At 41.5% G+C, this 22,628-nt stretch overlaps 1 protein-coding gene across 1 annotated transcript in view; it reads left to right on the forward strand.

Moving 5' to 3' along the window:
* Positions 1 to 22,628, forward strand: part of TBC1D5 (TBC1 domain family member 5) — a 567,048-nt gene that overhangs the window by 459,860 nt on the left and 84,560 nt on the right. The window contains exon 17 of the mRNA XM_061167253.1: positions 8,982 to 9,067. Coding sequence (XP_061023236.1) covers positions 8,982 to 9,067 — 86 coding nt within the window. The remainder of the gene's footprint in view (positions 1 to 8,981; positions 9,068 to 22,628) is intronic.

A 22,628-nucleotide genomic window follows, 5' to 3' on the forward strand; every position in this document is an offset into this window, starting at 1 on the left:
TTTTTTAAAATATTGGTAAAAATACCATTTGTATTCATCACTGCTTTTAAATTATAGACATGATCAAATCAGATGTATATCTTATTTAATAATTAATTTAAAAGCACATTTTACAATATCATAGGGGCTTCCCAGATGGTCCTAGTGGTAAAGAATCCATCTATAGGTGTAATAGGTGCCGGAGGCACAGGTTCCATCCCTGGAAGTAGGAAATGTCAACCCCCTCCAGTATTCTTGCCTGGAAAATTCCGTGGACAGAGGAGCCTGGTGGGCTACACCATGGGGTCACTAAGAGTCAAACATGACAGCGTACACACATGCAGTGTTACAGATTTGTTCAATATTTCAGTTACTGTATTTCAGTATAATTGTTTTTCCTTCATAATCCTATGTATTCTCTTATGTATTAAAAACATTATTCTGAAAAGGGGACCAAAGTCTTCACCAGACAGCAGAGTAGTCCATGGTGCAAAGGGATCAAGAGCCCCTAGCATGGATAGGCTGAAGTGAACAGCCTGCTCACTGGAAAAGACCCTGATGTTGGGAAAGACTGAAGGCAGAAGGGGAAGAGGGGACAGGATGAGGTGGTTGGATGGCATCTCCAGTTCAGTGGATGTGAACTTAGGAGAACTCCAGGAGATGGTGAAGGACAGGGAAGCCTGTGCTGCAGTCCATGGGGTCAGAGAGCCAGACACGGGTTGGCGACTGACCAGCAGCAACACAGCATAGACACTGCTTGCGCGGACGGCTTCCCGGGGGCGGCGCTCTTAATGCTGTGTGTGTCAACAGGTGCTGATTAAACAGGGGCTGTTTTTATGCCATTTTCCTCTCTTTAGAGAAGTTAACACCTGATGTCAGTGTTTTTATTGTGACAGTGAAATCTAGAATAAAACAATCAAGAAGGCAAGAAGAGTCCATCTATAGGGACTTTTCTTGTTGTTTCTGGGTTTAATTTGACATACTTTCTCAAGTAGAGATTGGCCTCACTCAGGAAAATAAAACTCTAATCTGTCAGTTACGTTTGGTTTCTGAGTTCTTTACTTGGACATTTCAAAATTCAGTGTATATACTTCATTGTTATCCTAGAAAGTGTCAGGAAAAAAAAGAGTGTAAGTAAATGACCGAAGTAAGAATGTATTTATATAATGAGATTTTTAGTTGCAGGATGCTTTTTCATTGAAGTGACTCCCAGGATTGCATGAGAAGTGTGCTGTGCAAGGCTTTCTTTTGCCAGGCCTCGGAGTGCAGGAGCTCAGCTTTTGTTTCCTTGGCAATGAAGATAGCAGGGCAAGAAAGGGAAGGAAGGTGGGGTCAAATGTCTCAAATCAGAGTTCTCAGTCCTATGGGGCCACATAGACTTATTCTTGAGGATTCAGAACCCCTAAAACCATTTGTAAACTGCTTCTGTTATGATGATAATTTGTTTAAACTTACTTTAGGACTTCTAAAAATAAAAAACTTGCGAGGGTAATTTTTATATTCGAGATTTTAGTTTCTTAAAGTCTCTTTCCCAAATTGGAATATTTAGGGATATTTTTTTGAGATTTCTTCTTTCCTTTTTCTTCTTTATATGAGTGAAAGTTGGGAACTTTCACTCTCTGAAAAAGATAAATGGGGTTCCATGTGTCTGAACCAGTGAAGTCAGGCCCCTACTCTGCTGACAGCGAAGGAAAGAGGTGAAGAGTTCTTTTGGAATGAGCTCACCAACTGCCCGAAAGGAGGGTTTCGAGGCCCAGTGGCAGTTCCAAAGGGAATGGGCCAACATGAACCTCCTTCCACAGGTACTTACGTGTTTATATTGGGGGCATGTTAATCTGGCCGTGTCCTCCATGCTAAATTCACACTGTAAATGCATTGGAAGAAGGAAAAGACGTTATTTCTCTTGGTGTCTGTTTACTGTCGGAGGCTTCCGTGGAGCGTAGCTCTCAGGAGGTCGCCACGCCCCTCCACGTCTGAGGTCTCTGCGTCTGAGGTCTGGACTTGCCACGCTGTGTGCGTGGCTGTGACTTTGGGGAACTGGGCTCATCCAGTGCATCACCCAAGGCTGGCACGGCTTCAGAGCTTTTGTTTGTGTCACCAGTTATCGCTTTTTGCTTCCTTTTTTTTTTTTTTTTTTTAAGGTCTTTTAACTTTTTTTTTGTTTTAATCTGTCGATGCATAGATTGAAAGTACCTAAATTTCTCTGTCAATTGAGCTAAGATTCTTAATACCTAATCTCTGTAATATATATTTCTTATCAAAAGACATAGGAACTGTTAGTATATAAGCCAGGGGTCATTTTAATCCTGGTCCTGAGATGAAATTCTGATTTACAACGCTGTTGAAAAGGTGTGTTTTCTTTAAAAAAAAAATAAATAAATAAGATCTATGTTAACTTGATTTATGTGTTGTATCCACGTTTTAGATTTTTGAATATTATAAAAAAAATCGAACTAGATCTTACTTTTGGGAATCCAGTGTTTTGTGAACTTATAAGCATTTGGCGTTTAATGCATGGTATGGGCTTTTAAAAAAAAAAAAAGGAAAAATGATTTAGATAAGGCAGGTGATGGTTCATATACTATTATACATAAATACATGCAGTAAAATCAGTATTGTCTCAGTAGCAAGTAATATGAAAAGAAAATCAACTCTTGGATAAATGATGAAAGAAATAAAATACAAGTCTAGATTTGATAGCAGGATCTACATAAGACCACTTATTATATATTTTAAGGGAATTTTGTGAGCATTTAGGATTGTAGCGTCTGCCTTTTTGATCCTGTGTGTTACTCTGATTTTAATGAAGAGGGCCGTATGTGGCAATAAGAAGCAGAAATGCTGAGACCTTTGTGGACCCTCTAGCAGTCAGTGAATATCAGATCACAGATCTCCCCAGCTTTAATTACAGGCAAAAGAAAAGACAAAATTAGCATTTTAATATAGAAATATCTTAGGCTTTAGGAGAATTATGATAAATCTAATGTTGCCTAGTGAACCAAAGAGGGGATATTACAACAAACTGTCTCCTTAGGAATATTTGTTTAAATAAAGGCAACAATACTTCATCCTTATCTTTTTTGGGTAATTATCACTATTTCAGGCTGTTCTTTGTTCCAGGTTTAAAATACCTTTAGTTGGAAAAAAAAAAAGAAAAAGTAATTGGCAGTGTTTGTTTTCTATAAAACTACAAGAAGGGAAAAATCGTGTTTGCTTGGCACTAACCAGATAATTATTTTAGGGAGAGTTTTTGCTCTGCAGCGCCGGTTCACTGGTGCCATGGCGGCCCGTGCACTTGGATGCGTTTAGGTTACCTCGTTTCAGCTCCAGCGTATTAAACTAACTCCTCTTCCAGGGCTGAGGTTTGCCCACCTGTCTCCCCTAAAACACCTGCAACATATGTTTGCATAACCCTGTAATGCTTTGCCTTTGGGGTCCTGAGAAATTCCCCCAGAGCTTTTTGCTTGTAAACAGCTGAGCAATTCGTTTTTCTAATGACGGTTGCTTTTCCCCCAGCATTGAGGCAATAACATATTCACTAAAATAAGAGTCTCATTTTTCATCAAAGGGAAACGTTCAACATATTTTTACAGTGCTGTTTCTCCTTCTGAGCCTTATTTTTCCCCTTTTCTAATCTGGCATGCTAAAAATTAAGAGTTGGTAACAAGATATCAGGGAAAAGAAAACTAAGTAATTCTTCATTTGTCAAACATTTTCTTCATGCCAAACAGACATTGTATTTATATTGTAAGTAGAAATCAACCTTTTCTATTAGACAAGTGTTACAGGAACTTTATCAGTTTAATTTAATGTAAAAATTGTAACCAATAATAATTTAGACATATTGTAGGAAATCCCTTTAATTATTGTAACCTCATTAGCTGGGAAACAACTGTGCTTTAATAGAATGTGGTTTACAGTTTTTAAAAACTGGTATGTGTATGCACACTCCTGTTGTGATTCGTAAGACAGATTTTCTCCCCACATGTGAGGCCCAATGTGTACAATATATGTTCCTGAATATGTGTTACTTTTTTAAAACAAATGGAACATTTGGTAAACCCTGCCCTAAGTTTCTGTATGGTTATCAATTGGCCATCATGGATTTTAAGTCATCAAGCTATCAGATCTGCTGTCAACATTCTGCGTTGAGTGGTATCAGAAGGAATTCTGGTTTCTGTTTTCTTGAGCTTTTCCGAAGTGCCCACCACTGTGCAGCACTTTATGTCCATGCCGCATTTAACCCTTTCTGCGGTTTTGCAGATGAGGAAATCAGAACCGGGGGTGTGAGTCCTCCACAGGCAGGCGTGGGTGGCGTGGACTCAAACCTCCCTGACCGCCAATCTCTCGCCTCCGCTACTGGGCAGCCTGAGCCCCTAAAGCAGACGTCAGGTCTGCTGCAGTCCCTGTGTGTTTCACATAGAACTTGAATCCTTCTTCACCTCCTGCTGGTACGTCCATCAGCACTGGGGTCACTGGCCCTGGGCCCCTTCTGCTCTTCTCAGCCTTCCATGTGTTACAAGCATCAGGCCTTTGAAAGGCACTGTGTTGTTCCAAGCGGGATGAGTCCAATCTAGAGTGTTCTGTCTGTAATGACCCTTGTGGATGAGCTTGATTTCACCAAGCTCAGAAAATGGTCACATTTCATCTTGTGGTTAAGTGTGCTTCTTGTGGTTGGTTGTACTTAGTGTGGGTTAGCATTTAAGTATTCGTATACTACCGTTTAGTGGTGTGATTTTGGGCTTCCCCAGTGGCTCAGAGGTAAAGAATCCACCTCCAAAACAGGAGTCACAACAGGAACCATGGGTTTGACCCCTGGTTTCGGGAAGATCACCTGAAGAAGGAAGTGGTAACCCCCTCCAGTATTCTTGCCTTAGAAATCACATGGACAGAGGAGCCTGGCGGGCTACGGTCCATGGGGTCACAGAAGAGTCAGACACAGCAGCTAAGCAACGTACTGCCGTAGAAAAGTGAGTTTGAACTTAAAATCTGAAGTGTGACTGCATGGGTAGGAGTGGCAGGGAAGGGCTATGTCTCAGAGTGAGCAGAGGGGCTGGGCCACCGTCCGAGGCCACGCTCGGTAAGGGAGGGCATTTTACCTGGTTACGTGAAGGCTCAGCTTACTGTCGTACACCACAGACCTCAGAAGTGAAGGACGTGAACCGCAACGGAGAGGTTAGGCTTCAGTCAGTTTTGTCCCTAACATTGATTGCTGTCATTTAAGCACTACTTGTAAATTGACTTTGTCATGCCAAATTAACAAAAGCACTTTGAAAATTCAGAAGTACTGCACACGTTTGGTCTGGTCTGGTCTTTCCCATGTAGTTTGCTCTAAGACTCTTGTTTCCACCATTATCTGTCCTGCTTGTGTTAAGTCCTTTGGCCCACGAGGCTCTAGGCTGCCTCCCCAGATGCCAGCTCATCTGTCCCAAGGGTGGGAGTTCCAGCTTTCTTGTGTTGCCATAAAGTAAATGCTGAAGAGAGAGCCTTCAGAAGAGCTTCGATAGCTTGTTAACAGAGAAGGATGGAATGGTACTTGGGAAGTAAATTAGCTGCAGTCTTGTGGAAGATTTATTTCAAGTCCATCCAGGTTGGTCTAGGAAAGGCACAGTAAATCCACTGTGAATTCAGTTTGTGATTTCTGCATTTTCATGTGTAGTTATGTTGACCTCTCAGTCATGAAACATAATTGCTATGTCTCTGTACACAGACCAACATAACTTAGGTTTACCATTTTTTCTTCTGAAGAAGAATTCTCCCCCAAAAGTGGTATTTTTTGTTGTTGTTTTGTTAATGTACACTGGCTTGGCAAGCTTATAATACTTGAAATCTTGACTGTGTGAAAATGGGTTTAAATAATTGCTAATTGTCCCAATCCTTTGCAAAGACATACCAGGTTAAAGTTGTCAACATCACGTGTCCTGAACAATGAGATCTTACAACTGTCGTGAGGTCTGGTCTTTCTTACATGAAGAGTTTTATGTGTGTAGAATTCTAGTGGCTCTTAAATTTTAGAGGAAATTCCAGATCTATAAAAAGTAAGAATTAAAAGCTGTTGTATTTCTATTAAATTTGGTTTGGAAAAAAATTCTTTAAAACAAGAGAGACAAATATCTTCTTTCTTTTAAAATGATTCCACTGCATAAGGTTAGACTTCTGCTCATGTAATCTCATCCCACCTCTTATGTTGGTACATAGTTGAGTGAGAAGATACTGCTCTAAAATTTCTTAACTTTGTAAAACCATATTCAGAAGACACAAAAGTAACTGAATTAATTCATTATTGACCAGAGACATATTAATACGTCTTTTGTTACCCAAACATTATTGACCTGAGACATTTCGAGATTCACTTAACAAATCGCCAACCACAGGTATTCGTTTCTGCAAAAATCTCTCAGTCAATAATGTGTTAAAAGAGAAGAATTATAGGTGAACTAAAGAGCTGGGGGCCCTGAATCTTACTGTATAAAAGTATGTGCCTTTTATAACTAGGTGTCTATATATGTGATTTCTGTAGCCACATGTTTCCGTACTTACACATCAGACATTTGGTTCCGTTCTGTTCATTACAGTAGCTACAGCAGCTACAGTCTTTTTGTGGCCATTGAGCCCTTCAAGTGTGGCTGGTCCAAACTGAGATGTGCTATCTGTAAAATATATGCTGGATTTCAAACACTTTGTACAAAAGAAAGCATATAAAATATCTCAGTTTTTATACTGATTACATGTTTAAGTGTCAACATTTTGGTTATGTCAAATGAAACAAAATATTATTATATGTAATTTCACTCCGTTTTTTTCTCTTTTTTAATGTGGTCTGCTAGAAACTTTTACATTACATACAAAGCTTGCATTTGTGACCCTTGTTATACTTCTGTGGGACAGGGCTAGTCTAGAACACCCCTGTGTGTACCTACTTATGTTTTAGTAACAGCAGATAGAAAATCCTGTGGAATAACTTTCAATTGTAACCTCTGATTTTATTTTCTTACATTTCAAATACTGTTTCTCAACATCATCTTTTCATTCTTTTTTTCTTTTTCTATCCCCTATGCAGTGTCACTTTAAGCTGCCTCTCCTGTTTGATACTAGTAAGTCTCCTAGAAATTTAAATAGACCTCAGTGAAAGCAATACTTGAGCCTCATTCATATGTTCAAGTTAGATCATTATTGCTAATAATGGCTCTAAGTGCTTAGATAGACCAGCGCTTCACGTCTTGAATTGCTTGTCATTTCTTTATAAAGATATTTCAGGAAATTGCACAGTGCCTTCCCTTCTTTCATTGTTTTCTAGCAAAAAGTAACATAATCCTTTATTAATTTGTTGAAAGTCAGAGAAGAAAAGCCTTTTATAGTAGTAAAAATGAAATGTTTCCAAGTACTGAGAACAAGGAGCAAAACTGGTCATGAGTGATAGTCTTCGGAAAGTTAATTTTAAAAATAAATCATGAATGCACTGTCAATCTGCCAGTGGTTTTGACCTCTATTTCGTTTTCCCGTTATGCTTGGGTCCAGGTTGTCATCAGCTACCACGAGGAAACCTATGTAATTCCTGGAGAGCGAGAAGTTGCACTGTTAGACTTAATAGTATGGTAGTCATGGAAGCATCAGTTATCTTCATCAAGGCAATTCAGATTTGATTATTGTAGAACTGTGTTGAATACCAAACCAGTGGAGTAGTAGCTGGAGCTAAATCAAGGGATTGTCATTTTTGTCAGATGATTAGGGCTGACTTGGATAAGATATGAAAGAGTTGAGCTGTGTAAATACTCTCTTTTCAGCAGAAAAAGAAAAGGTCCATCACGGCCTTAAGATGCAGCTTGTTAGCTTGATGAATTTCAAACTATTTAACCTTAGCAATTATGTCCCCCACCTACATGAAAGTATATCCGTGCCTTGGGGTTATGTCTCCAAGGACCGATATCAAAGCATGTTGATAATTTTCTGTTAAAATAAAATTCAGCCTTTCTGTGTCTAGTTGGCTCTCTCAAAGGACAGGGCATGCTGTTTCAAGGTCCCAGTTATTAGTTTGAGTTACATGTTTAGGTAAACACTGGATCACATTTACTTGTTTTAAAAAACTTTTTGGTGAAAAACATGTAGTTTAACCTTTTAGAGATAATGATATTCAGGTTGTGCTATTAACGTGTTACATTTTTATAAAAGTGTGTTTTTGTAGAAGTGTATTTGATTAATTTTTATTTGCACAAGGAACTTTATACTTCTAAATTATAGACACATTAAATAATAGCAACCTGTTTAAATAGACACACCCAACCTAATGATTCAAGAACATTTCTGCAAGTTTACAAATAATATTAAATGCCAGAAAGTACAATGTATTGCTGCTTTTATAAAAATGTGCATTGGTCAGTTTGCTTTCATATTGTGGTGGTACCGTGATAATATGTCCACTACCTGGGCGCTTATTCAACTCGTACATAAGAACAGATGAAATACAAACTGCTAACTTGAAAAGAATTGCTGAATTCCAGAATAACATTCATTTTAGAAGAAGAAAGACCCAGTGTGCCATCTACTGGGCATAGTTAGCACTCTGGTTGTCAAAAACTGGGTTTTGCTCTTCTTCAAAATGTAGCTTTCTTGACCACTGTTGTGTCTCCTAGTCCTAAGAATAGATTGTGCTGGTGTTACATCTTGTATAATACTTCAGTTTTGTTGTGATTTTATCTGATTGTATTTTGGAAAGACATTGAAACTGATCAAAATTATTGAAAAGAAATCTAATGAAAGGAATAAATCAGTGTGACCTGAGACAGGTAAAAGTAAAATGTGTTAAATTGTGTTTAATCAGACAAAGATAAGTTAGGGCAAAACTTCAACAATGAAAAAATTACCCAAGCACATTAATTATTAAACATCATTATTATATGTATTTCTTCTTTAAGAGTATAAAAGCAATTATTTCATCATTTTTTGTCTTAATATACAAATTACATAATTTTATACATTTTTAACTTATTGCTTTTTTTCTGTAGAGAAATCCAAGACCAGTGACTTATCAATTCCATCCAAATTTAGATTATTACAAAGCCCGAGGAGCAGATCTCATGAATAAAAGCCGGTAAGTCCTCTTTCTCTGATGAAAGTTCTAAGTCACTAAGATATTCTTGAAGATTGTCAGGAAATTTTACGCATTTGCTGAAAATAATTTTCTAGGTTTTAGTGTATCAGTGGTTAATGCATGTAATGAATCTCTGTTAAATAAATTATCTGAGTTTTTCTTGGAGGTATGAGAAAAGGTATGTTGATGTCAGTGGTAATAAAAATTAAATAAGTACAAGAGTACTTGTTACAGATTGAAGTTTGGCAACTTCATTTTTCTAACACTAATAAACCTAAAATAAATTGTGCCTACATGTATAATCTCTTTCTAGATCCTTTTTGTTGATTGAAAAGAGGCAGTTCTATAATATACGTTTAAATTATTTCAGTAACAAAATTAAAATTGGGTTTCCCAACTGTCTTTAGAACTGCACAATAAGCTTATAAATGCATCTTATGTGTGCATTTGTGATTACATACATAGAAACTTTAAGGGTCACTGTAGGAATAAAAAATCATTAAAATCCTACTTTTAAAAGAAATTCACACTTGCATAAAGGGTTGGTGAACAGTTTCGTTCTTTCATAATACCATACTCAGATGTCTCAAGAGTTAACTTGTCAAACCAGAACCATCTGAAATTAGAACTTAATTTCAAAGTTTACTCTGAAAGACTGAAATGTTAGTCCTGATAAATGCTGTAAGTTGTCCAAATTTTCTTAAGCATTTTGCCTGTTGCTCGCTTTTCTTCAGTAGAAGTTCAGCAACCTCAGGTACATGGATGGAGAACACGTACATGGTGTGTTCTTCTCTTACTTGGAGTTAAGAAAAAGAAAAAAAAGAGGTAATTCCTGACACATTGAAACCCATAGTCCAAGGGATGAGAAGGGTTTTATTAAGAACACAGCTATATTGAAACCTGCGATTTGAACCCTGTTTTAGTGCAGTGTTATTTTTAAATCCCGTATACTTGTCTGAAGTCTGTCACTTGCTCTGATGGGCTGTGTAATCATGAAGCAGTTGTGTGGCCCGCGAGGCTCTCGGGAGCTCTGACTTCGCTGCGCTGGGTCTCCGTGGAGGGCGCAGGCCCTCCTGGCGACAGTGCGCAGGCCGCTCTCTAGGTGCAGTGCTCGGGCTCCCGTTGCCTAGTCGCTTCTCCTGCTGCGGAGCGCGGGCTCTGGGCTGGGAGGTGTCAGAAGCCATGGCCCGCGGGCCCCAGCGCTGGCTCGGTACTTGTGGCGCCTAGACTGAGTTGCTCTGTGGCACGTGGGATCTTCCCAGACCAGGGATCGAACCAGCGTCTCTTGCACTGCAAACCTGATTCTTAACCACTGGTCCACCAGGCTGAAGCGCTTTCCTGTTTGTCCATCTGATTTTTCTTTCACAAATAAAAGGGTTATTCCCTGTAGTCACTTTGGTTCATTTAGTTTCACAAATTTTTCTGGAGTGCCAGACTGCTGTTATTCTAGGCCTTGAAGAGAGTGAACAAACCAAACAAAAACCCCTGCCCTCAGAAATCGTACGGTCTAGCCACTTGTGTTTCCTTCCTCTCATGTCAAGTATGGAGGCTGGAAGTGCTCTTTAAAGTGTGTTTGAGGTCCTTTCTTCGTGCAGACTCTTCCTAGCTGGAGTCCCCTCTGGCCCCTGGGCTCCTCCCCAAACCCGCTGTGCACACCCCCACCCCCTCCCCGGCCCCCAGGTGAGTTTTCACAGGACCGCGCAGAGTACTGCGCTCCCACTGAAACGCTCCAGGGCTCAGCAGTCTGCTGTCTCCCCCTGCCCGTCCCATGTGACCACACCTCCTCAGCCTCCCTTTCTTCTACCTCCCACTGGAGCTTGTCAGGGCCTTCCCTGTTCCCCTCCCACCTCCCTCTTTCTCTGTGGCTTCAGCACGAACATCATCTCACACAAAACCGTATGCAGGTATGGTTGATTTAGAGTGTTGCATTCATTCCTCTGTCAGGCAGAGTGGTTCAGTTATGCATACATGCATTCCTCTTCTGTTCTTTTCCATTGTGGTTTATCACAGGATGTTGAATATGGGTCCCTGTGCTGTACGCTAGGACCTTGCTGTCCATCATCCTGTAGACGACAGTTTGCATCTGCTTATTGAAAACTCACAATCCACCCCTCCCACACCCCCCCCCCCACCTTGTCAAACACAGATCTGCTCTCTGTGTCTGTGAGTCTGTTCTGTTTTGTAAATATGTTCATTTATGTCATATTTCCTGGAGAAGGAAATGGCAACCTACTCCAGTATCCTTGCCTGGAAAAATCCCATAGACAGAGGAACCTGACGGGCTGCAGTCCATGGGGTCGCAAGAGTCGGACACAACTGAGCACCTAAACCACCACCACCATGTTGTATTTTAGAGACCACATTTAAGTGATATCATATAGTATCTGTCTTTCTCTGACTTACGACACTTAGTGTGATAATCTCTAGGTCCATCATGTTGCCACAAATGACAATTATCTCCTTCTTGGTATGACTGGGTAGCATCCACACTATACATGGGCCATATCTTCTTTACCCATTCATCTGTCAATGGACCTTTGAGTTGTTTCTGTGTTTTAGATACTGTAAATCATGCTTCTGTGAACACAGGGGTGCATGTATCTGTTTGGATTACAGTTTTATCTGGATATATGCCCAGCAGTGGGATTGCCGGACCATATGGCAACTCTGGTTTTAGTTTTCTGAGGACCCTCTGTACTGCTTTCCATAGTGGTTGCCCCAGCGTGCATCCCCACCCACAGCACACGGGGCTGCCTTTGCTTCACAGCCTCTTCAGCATGCATTGTCTGTCGATGTTTTGGTAACGGCCATTCTGACTGGTGTGAGATGATATCGCAGTGTAGTTTTGACTTGCACTTCTCTAATAACGAGCGATGATGAGCATCTCTTTCTGTGCCCGTTGTGCGTCTGCGCGCTGCACAGGCCTCTCTTGGTCTCTGTTCTGTCCTCACCTCCCGGGTCCCTCTGCCTGGTGGCTCCGTCTCATTACTGTAGCGCTCATTTCTCACTGAAGCCATATGCACATGCGTCATCTGTCTGCCAGTCTCCACACTGAGCTCTGAGCCCCTGCAGGCAGGTCGCTTGTCTTACCTCCTGAGGGCACCTGGGATAATCCTGGCTAGTGTGCGCAAGTTGATAGCTGTTGTTGTGTATACGTGATTTTTTTTTTTAACATTTTTCAATATCTCCTTTTCTTCTTTTTCAAAGAAGGAAATAGACTGTGCTCTTTGCTTTTCCCCTTCATGTTTTACCTTCCGTTTAGCTTTCTGTCCCTGCATTCTTCTCAGAATTGTTGGTTCTGTTTTATGTATTTCCTTGTAAGCACATTGAGGTTCCTCTATGCAGTGTCATTGTAAGGACTAGGAGGCAGCTCTCTCATCGTCACCTTGGCAGATTCAAAGCCTGGAACTGAAAGTGAGCAAGTGAAGTGTATGTAGTGTGTGAAGACATCACAGACAAGTGAATGAGGGAGAAGTTCATACATGGTGTTGGGAAACTCGACAAGTCTTTTGAAAAGATACCAACTTATAACTTTTAACACACAGCAAAACAAATTCTGAGTTAATCAGAGTTCACTCAAACAAGCAAACTTAGAAATAAAACCCAAGAATCTGTCTGACCTCTAGTTACTTGACTTTTTATCCTTAAAAGTCATGGAAGAAGTCACAAAGGGAAGGACTGGTGGATTTTATTGCACAATTGTTTCTGAATAGATATGTCAGAAATGTTTTAAAAAATGAATCAAAAGCAAACAGAAAATTGGGAAAATATCTGTGAAAGAAATGACTGACAAACTATTTCATTTATATGTGGAAACTTGCAGAGTTCAGTAAGAAATACAAGACCCTGCCTCAGGGGCCATCCCACCTCCTGCCATGTTCTTCTCTGCCCAGAGGACCTCAGCCCAGGTCCTGGCGCTGCGTTCCATTTATGGCTGAAGGGCCCTTCATTTGTGTCTGCAGCCTGACTTCTTTCCTTAACTCCAGGCTTGCTTGATTGCACTGAACTCTTGGTTTCACCTCCACACACCTGTTACCCCAGTGTTCTCAGAAACCGTGAGTGTCTTGACTGGCTGATGTAGCCTTAGGAGGCCCTGGACTCCTCTCTCTCCATGACCGCACCCGTCAGGTCCATCAGCAGCGCCTGCTCAAACTATATCCTGAAACTGTCACTTTCCAGTCTCTGCCCTGCTGATACTGCATCATGTGTCCTTCCAGTCTCCCCACGGCCTCCTGACTCGTCTCCCGGGAGGCCCAGTCTTACCGCTGTTCTGCTCAGAGCCCTTAGTGGCCTCCCAGCATGCCTGGCAGCGCTGCAGGGAGGCCCTGCACGGCCCGGCCCCTGTCTCTGCACCCCCGTCTGTGCCCCCCCGGCTCACTGGACTCCGGCCGCACTGGCCCGCGGCCGTCCCCTCAGCTCCTGATCAGGCGCCCCCTTCAGGAGCTTTGAGCTTGCTCTCCCCCAGGCCTGGGCTCTTCTCTGAGAATCCACACTAACTGTTCAGTCTGTGCTCGGATATTGTCTCTTCAGAGAGCCTCTCCTTGACTGCTGTGTCTAAAATAACGGACCACTTGACTCCTTTTATTTTGCTTTGTTACTATTTTTGTTTTTGTGGGGTTTTTTAATAGCAATTCTTACTACCTGAAATGGTATTTTTAGCATTTTATTTGACTTTTTCTGTGTTTTTATTGTTTTTTACATTAAAATATAAATTCTGCATGTTTGTCTTATTGTCTGTTGTATCCTCAGCACCTAAAATAGTGCCTTGAATATAGTATGCACTCAATAAAAGAAGGATTACAAACAGCAAATAAACATCAAAAGGCTGTTCAAACTCATAATTAGTCAAATAAATGCAAATTAAAACACCTGTGAAGTACCATTTTTCACCTTTCAAAATATCAGATTAATAATAAATGAGGCAGAGATGAGTAAGTCCTAGATATCTACTCACTACCTACGCCCGTAGTTAATGATACTGTTACATACCTAAGATTTGCTAAGAGAGTAAATCTTATTTTAAGTGTTCTTATCACAAAAAAGATAAATAAAAATAGTCATAATAAATATCGAGGGTAGGAGGAAACTTTAGGGGGTGAAGGATACGTTTATGTCATAGATTGTGGTGATGGTTTTGCAGACGCATACTTACCTCTAAACTCATCATGTTGTACACATTAAGAAGATACGGCCACTGTAGGTCTATACTACCTCAGTAAGGTGACTTGCAAGAGTGAATGAATGAATGACCAAGCTAGAAGGTGCATGGATGCCCTTAGTCACCAATTCAGGGAATGTAAGTTGAGACAGACTTGATCATCTTGCTAAATAATACTCCACGTCTATATGTAGCCCTTGTAACTACCACATTATTCTCTAGAAGTTGGTTTATTGTAACATTACTTCATCTAGGATGAAAAAACTATTGTAGCTGTGAAACCTTTGGCAAAGTCCCCCTTTAGCTATTTAATGCCCAAGGTGTTTTTACCAGGCTGGACCCTTAAGCCATAGCCTTACAACTACTTTCTTAGCTGTTTAGAGGCTGTCAAAGAGTTCATGCATCAGGGCTGTCACTGAGCAGCAAGACAGGCCATGGGGCTGATCCAGAGGGAAGGCGAATGTTCATGGGGAACCCCCGGCGGTGATGCGTGAGTGGAGGGCAGGCAGAGGCAGGCAGGCACCTGGAGGGCAGGGAGCCAATCCGTGCCGCGTCTGTGGACACAGTCCACGGCAGTGGGCTTTGATATTTGCACTGCTTATCCAATTGAGAGATGAGGATGCGAGATGACATGTGATTTCACGGATAAGAATATCTCTAGAAATCAAGAAGCCTGATTTCTCTTCTCTGCCTTACCATGGATTGCTGTAATTAAGTCTTTAACAGCAAGTGCCTAGGTATTTTCGTGATAGATTTTCCATTACGTGTGTGGATAACGTTCACTGTGCTTTGATTTTACTTAGCTGCACATTTCTTTTTAAAAATGGGATTTGACATTTCCTTATTCATTCAACTTTTGAGCTCAGAACAACAAATTAACACTCAAATCGTGCTCCAATTTTGTCCTTAAATAACCATAAATTACTTCTATAAATAAAAAAGAAGCACATCTAAATTGTGACCAGTCTTCAGAAAGACCCGTCTGATTTATTTAGGAATTTATGACTTCTGCAATGCCCAATTGAGTGTTCATGGAACAGAATTTCATCGTTTTTAACTATTGCAGTCTCTTACAGTAAGAGTAAAATCACATACCTTCTACATTCCAGAACACTCACAGATTGTCTGTTTTGACAGCACAGTTTATTAAAGTGTGTAGTTTTTGCTGCTCTTGCAGTGGTGATGAAACATCCACACCTGAGCTAGCAGCAGGGCCTCAGGCCACGTGCCTCTTTATCCATTGGCACCTTTTTACACAGCTCCACAACTGGAGGTCTTCTAACTTACTTAAGCTCATATCACCAGAGTTAGCCCTTCCACTTGATTGAGTGAGGCCTTGATATAGACTGAAGAAGCCACGCTGGGTTCCAGACCAGCAATAGCATCCTCCATGCTGATAGCCCCAGCTCTCCTCTGCCCCGTGTCACAGCCTTAACAACCTGACTGATGTCAGTAATGAAAGATGCCAGAGTTAGAGTTCGAGCAGGTGGGCCCTTTCCAAAAGGCCCCCTGTCCGGATTCCTACATGGGGTCCAGCAGGAAGCCAGACTCTGGGGACAGACACTTTCTAGTAAGGGAGCCTCTGCTGGGCTCTGCAGACATTCCCCACCTTCCGCAGCTGGGCTCCAGGTGACAAGGGAGCACGGTGTCCAGTCCGTTTTTCCCGCAAGGATGCCTGGTGCCCAGTGATTCTCCATCTCTTCTCCGGGTCAGAGTCTGCCTCCACTTAGGAGTCTTCTTCTCGGGGCCTGGCCTGCTAAGCACGTCCTCCCAGAAAGCTCAGACCTTCTTCTAACAGTCGTCTTATACTCGCGTCTGAGCCTTGTGAGGGCAGGGGCCGCGTCTGCGCCTTGTGAGGGCAGGGGCCGCGTCTGCCTGTGTCGCTGTTGTCTCCTCGCTACCTGGCGCAGAGAACATGTTCCAACACGCATGAAATGAGCGAGCACTTTCTAGCTTCATTTGTAGAATAACCGCACTGATGTCGGGGACGGAATCCTCGTGTTCCCAGGGCCTAGCACAGTACCTGGCACTGTTTCCAGTACTCAGTAGTTTAATGACTGAATAAATAAATACTGTTTTGAATACCTAAAAGGCATTATAAAATTCTTCTAGCTAATTTCCATATTATATGGTCCACAAGAATTTTTAAATGAAGCTTTATTATATTTACTCTGAAGTATTTTATTGCTAAAATATGGTAAAGAAATAATATGCTAATAATATTTCCCGAGTCATGAAGCCAAGAAGTCCATGGTTATAGTCTATTAGTAGTTAATTGGCTAATCAGAATTTCAAAGGACACTGATTTCTATATAAATATAATTTTGTGATATTTTTATGCTCAAATAGGAGTTTGTGCTATAAGCACTTCTGTGTCTGAAATGCTCTTTCTCTTGTATCAAAGAGAGTTGTTAATTCCTAACCAATTTAGGTAAATTGGTAACACTATCTCCTCTTTAGGGCAGAGTAAATAAATCTTTCTCCGTTTTTAAAAAATGTAAGTATAATTTGTACATAAGACACAGATCCTAAGTGTTCAGTCTGATGAGTTCTGATAGCCATGTACACTCCCCCTCTGCATGCAGGCTCAGTTGTGTCCAGCTCTCTGTGACCCTGTGGACTGTAGCCTGCCAGGCTCCTCTGTCCGTGGGATTCTCAGGCAGGAATACTGGGGCAGTCTGCCATTTCCCCCTCCAGGGGATCTCCCTGACTCAGGGATCAAACCCATGTCTTGTAACCGCCATCTAAGACAGTGTATCTGGAGTGAACATTTCTGTCACCTGAGAGTCCCCTCCTGTCCCATTGTGGTCATATCCAACTTGTCATCCCAAGGCAACCACTTTTGATTTCTGCTCCCTTGTTTTGAGTTTCCCCTTTTCTTGGTTTTCCCATGAATAGAGACACATAGTATGCCCTTTTTTCATTCAGATTAATGTGTTTGCACTTCAGGCATATTGTTTTATATATAGCAGTAGTTTCTTTCTTTTCTTGGACTGAATTCCACTATATGATGTACCACAAGTTGTTTATTCAGTTGTTGATAGATAGTGGGTTATTTCCAGATTTGGGGTGTTTTGAGCAAGACTGCTATGAACATTCTTGTACAAGTGTTTTGATGTTTTCATTTGTTATTGTTGTTTTTGCTGGATATATGTTTATGTTTCCCTTGGATAAACACTTAGAAATTAAATTACTCTGGCTCAGTTCCTAAAGAATCTGCCTGCAATTCTGGGAGACCTGGGTTTGATCCCTGGGTTGGGAAGATCCCCTGGAGAAGGAAATGGCAACCCACCCCAGTATTCTTGCCTGGAAAATCACATGGACGGAGGAGCTCGGTGGCCTACAGTCCATAAGGTCACACAGAGTTGACCTGTGCTAAGCGACTTAGCACGCATAGGATAGATGTATGTTTAACTTTATAAGAAACTACAAACTGTTTCACCAAGTAATTACACCTTTTTCCCTGCTCACCAGCAATATTTGGGAGTTTTAATTGAGCTTCATCTTTGCCAGCATTTGCTACTGTCAATCTTTGTGATTTTATCTATTGTAGTTGGTATGAAATGGTATCTCATTGTGTTTTAATTTGCGTTTTCCTGAGCATCTTTTCATGGCATATTGGTGATTACTTTTTGGACTGTCCCAGTAGTCTGCCTGTTTTTAATGGGTTGTTTGTCTTTTTATTCTTGATTTGTTAAGGATTCTTTATATGTTTTGGGTAGGAGTCTTTGTCAGATAAATGTACTGCAAATATTATCCCCCAGTGTGGAGCTTGCCTGCTCATTTTCTTAATGATGCCTTTTAATGAGCAGAAAATTTTCATTTCAGTGACATTTCTTCTTTCAGTTTTTTTCCTTTATGGCTAGTGAATTTTGTTTTCCTATCTATGAAATCTCCTAAGATTCATCTAAGTCTCCTTTGTTCAGGATCCTGAAGACCATGCTTGGCTTCGGTGGTTCACTTGAAGGACTCACAGAATTCAGAAAAGTTGTTATACCCATGTTTATAGTGTATTATGGCAAAAGGATACAGATTAAAATCAAGAAAGAAAAAAAAGTTGGTGTTGTTGACTAAAAATGAACCACCTAGAAAGTTGAGAGTTATATTTTATTTCGCAGACTTTCTGAGGACTTCAAGTCCAAGACAGGACTCTCAGATTGCTCTGAGGGACTGACCCAAAATTGCAAAGTGGGAAGCCAGGTTATATAGGAGTTTTTGCAACGAAGGTGGGTAGTCAGAACATCAAAAGATTACTGTTAATTAAAGAAAACCAAATATTTCAAGTGAAGGAATGTAGTGCTTTTCTATGTGTGGGAAGACACAAGAGTCTGTGTTCCCTGAAATCCCTGCTTTGATCTGTACCTCAGCTGTCTGGGGCCCTGTTTTCTCACCCTGAGACCCTCGGGGTGCACCTCGCCATGGCTGCCGCGGTGGGCTGCCGGTTGGAGGGCCTTGGTTCCCACCCTGAGTTCGTCAGCGCTCGCAGGCAGGGAGGCTGTGATGTGATGGCTTGAGGGCTACGACATCCTTTGTTTGCTGACACGCAGGTGGCATTTTCCATCCGCAGTCTGGGAGAAGCCAGGGGCGTCCTCTGTTTGCTGATGCACAGGCAGCGTTTTCCGTCCGCAGTCTGGGAGAAACCAGGTGTGGTTGCCTGTTGTCCCCTTGCAGTGAGGGCTTAAATCTGCCTGAACCGTGTAGGGTGGCACGCAGGAAGTGCTGCCCCGGGATGGTCCCCAGCACCTGGTGCCCTCGGGGTTTGCTTGGAGGTCAGTCGTGCGGGCAGGGAGCAGCCCTGTGAGGACATTAGCTGTCCGTCTCCAGTCCCCTGGTCAGACGCAGGCCGTGTGGCAGGGCCCAGGTGGACCAGAAACAGACTTTTAGCCTAATTCTCATTGTTGGCATGCACTGTTTGCTGTGGTTCAAGGTCCCAGGTCTACAAAGACACGTATATCAGGTGGACATTCCAAGGGCTGGAGGTCCCCTCTCAGTTGTCCCTGCAGGGCCAGTCCTGAGCTGGAGTGCTCAGGCTTTGGAGAGCCCAGGCATGCTGAGTTAACCCTGAAAGTTCCAGAGATACTCTGTATTCTTCTCAGAACTGGAGTGGTGCTAACAGTTGTATTAGATCTGTGGTCCATGTCAAATCAGTGTGTGGAGTGAAGTAAAAATTAAGGCCCGTCTTTTTCAATACAAGTATCCAGCAGTTGAATACCAGTTATGTAAAATCCCCCCCTTCCCCCATTGAATTAAATTGGATCCTTGGCTGAGAATCAATTGACCATAAAGATAGGAGTCTATTTCTGGACACTCTGTCCTTTCTCTAGTACGACACTAGCTTAATTATGTAGCGTCATAGCAAGTCTTGATTTTCTTTTTTTTATTATTTTGGCTATTCTCGGTTCCTTGCATTTCCATATAAATTGTAGAATATGCATGTCACTTTCTATAAAAATTATTGGGATATGATTGGAATTACATTTAATTGGAATTACATTCAGTTTGGAGAAAACTGAAACTTTAATATTACTGAATTATCTAATCCATGAACATGGACTGTCTCTTCATTCAATTAGTCTTCATCTCATCTCTCCATAGTGTTGCATAGTTTTTAAGAGTGCAGGTCTTATAGATTGTTTTTCAATTGAGAGAAAATAAATTCCTCTTTTTTTCTGCAAGTAACCTGTTCCCACCTGGGACTCTACTTCTTTTGTTGGTTGTTTTTTTTTTTTTACTACACTGATCCTTGTTGCTTTGTGAGGGCTTTCTCCAGTTGCAGTGAGCAGGGGCTGCTCTTGTTATGGAGCACAGGCTCTAGGCGTGCGGGCCCAGTGGCTTCTGCGTGCAGGCTCCAGGACGCGGGCCCAGTGGCTGCTGCATGCAGGCTCCAGGACGCGGGCTCAGTGGCTGCTGCGTGCAGGCTCCAGGACGTGGGCTCAGGGGTTGTGACACACGGCCTAGATGCTCCCCAGCACGTGGAATCTTCCCAGACCAGGGCCTGAACCCGTGTCCCCTGCATCAGCTGGCGGATTCTTATCCACTGCGCCACCAGGGAAGTCCTGGCTATACTTTTTTTTTTAATGTAACTGTTTCCTTGGAATTTTACATGGACTCATACATTTCTTTATATTTATTGACTCCCTTTCATTAAAACTTGAAAGTTTCTTAAAACGTATCTTTTTCCTTAAAACTCTTAAGAGTTGATTCTTGATATGTGTTTAAGTATAGCTGCATGTGATTTTTTTTTTTTCAAGTGCGAAGATATGTGGTGATTCTCAGAGTGAAGGTAGAGAGGTGACGGGGCAAAGCTCCCCAACAGGTGGCATCTCAAGATTGTATCCTCTTCCGTTCTGCTGTGTTTCCCTAGACCAGAGACTCCTGTGAGCCACGGTTAACGGAGAGATTTGTATCCCTCTCAGACACTGGGCCAGAAAATAAATTAGTTGAAAACGACTGCCCTGGAATAGAAACCTCTAACTTTATTCCTGCAGATAGGTCTTAGGGAGTTCATCTCATGATTTTTATATAACCACAGTCTATGCACAATTGCTAATTATTTGTTACATTAAATATTATCAATTATATTCAGACCCTGTTAGCTGAGCCCCACAGTCTAACATGTCCACTCTCTCACAGGGCCAGCTTTTCTGGCCCTAACAAACACTTCTTTTGCTTCATATCACAGTAACAAGGAGTTACATGCCACACGCAAAATAGTCATCATCTTTATAGCTGAAAGGAGACATGTTTCACTTGAAAGTCAGATTCCTAAGGAACGAGTAATAGCAAGCTAATTTTTATCATGTAGTTTTTATAAAGACCTATAAAATCTTGAGTTTCATGATATATGGAGACAGTTCATTTTCTGAGATAGCAGAAACCTCATGATTATGGCAAACAAATTAGAATTAAATATAGATGTCCTTCATTGAAGCAAGTTTGATACACTCAACATTAAAGGTAAAGAATTAAGAAAGTTTGGAAACCACTTTGTTTTACAGAATTTGAAACCTTTAACTTAGAGAATTTGTGAGTACATCCCGAATGTTAGCTCAAATGTTAGAATCATCTTGAAAAGTATTATTTTGCAACCATAACAACTGTTTTAAATATCTAAATAAAAGATAAATGTATATAATAAGCATGAAAGAGGTAAATATGAATCATAATCTGGGCTAGGTCAATAATGGCAGGCTAGAAAATTGTAGAGATGAAAAGAGAGTATCGTTTCTATCGTAAAACCAAAGTCATGTGTTTATATTTACTTTTTCCAACAACTTGCACTTAAGAAGGTAATTTTAACCTAAGTTATATATTTTTATGATGGAAAAAAGAGTGGGTAGAACGAGATGAGAAAATGATAGAAAGGAGATTGTGATGGAAGGAAAGGAAAAGAAGGGAGAAAAAAGGTCTCAGAGGGAAGATGATGCTAGAGGTGGAAGGAAAGGCAAGAAGCCTAGAATCCGAGGGTGGAACCGAGGCAGGGCAGCCAGGGAGGCCTCCAAACTTGAGCTGGGCCCGGTCACTGTCCCGCAAGGGCCCACGCTGGCCTCAGGCCTCTCTGTGACCTTGCGTCTCGGCAGGATGGTGACTGCGATGTAGGAGGCGGCTGGCCCAGCCCAGCACTTGCCATCAAGAGAGGCAGAAAGCACTCTCCTAGAACTCTGCCTCTCGGCCCAGCTAGGAAGCCTCCTTGTCTAAAAAGGATTTCCTAAGCTCAGCTTAGATGGTCCCAGAAATGGAGTTCTTGCTGTTTTAAATGGAGCCTGTTAAATCATTAGGAAGGGTTTCCCGGGTCATGGCCTTCTGTCTCCTGTGACTTTCTGCATCTTTTGTACCTCATCTTGTTTTCAAAGCCGCATGCAGAAGCACTGCTTTTCCTCCTGGCAGCTCTGCTGTGGTGGTGGGCTTGTGCCCCTGCGTCTCTAGCCATTCTTCCTCCATCATAATCGGCATACCTCCCTACTGTTCTGCCCCGTTTTATAGACAAAACTCAGTTCTGCCAGAAATCCATGCGTCACCAAAACTGGCTGCCATAGCTGCACAGTTACCTTCTACAGCACAGACACTCACCTATTCCTAGTCATATACTATATTTACTATTAAATAATAATATCTGTTTACTGTAAGACAATAATTTATACATACAGATATCATACTTACTTTTGAGGGCTAGTTTCACAGGGTACAGAATTCTACATCGGTGTTTTTTTCTCTCAACATTTTATTCACCACACTGTCTTCTGCATGCATGGTGTCTGAGGAGAATTTGAATGCGGTTCTTATTTTTGTTCCTTTATAGGTAAGCTGTTCTTTCCCCTTCTGGCTTCTTTCAGTATTTTTTTTTTTGGTGATTTTTCTATAGCTTAAAAATGATATGACTAAGTATAATTTTTTTTTTTGGCA

This window comes from Dama dama, chromosome 19, assembly GCF_033118175.1.
Source record: "Dama dama isolate Ldn47 chromosome 19, ASM3311817v1, whole genome shotgun sequence".
NCBI classification, from domain to species: domain Eukaryota; kingdom Metazoa; phylum Chordata; class Mammalia; order Artiodactyla; family Cervidae; genus Dama; species Dama dama.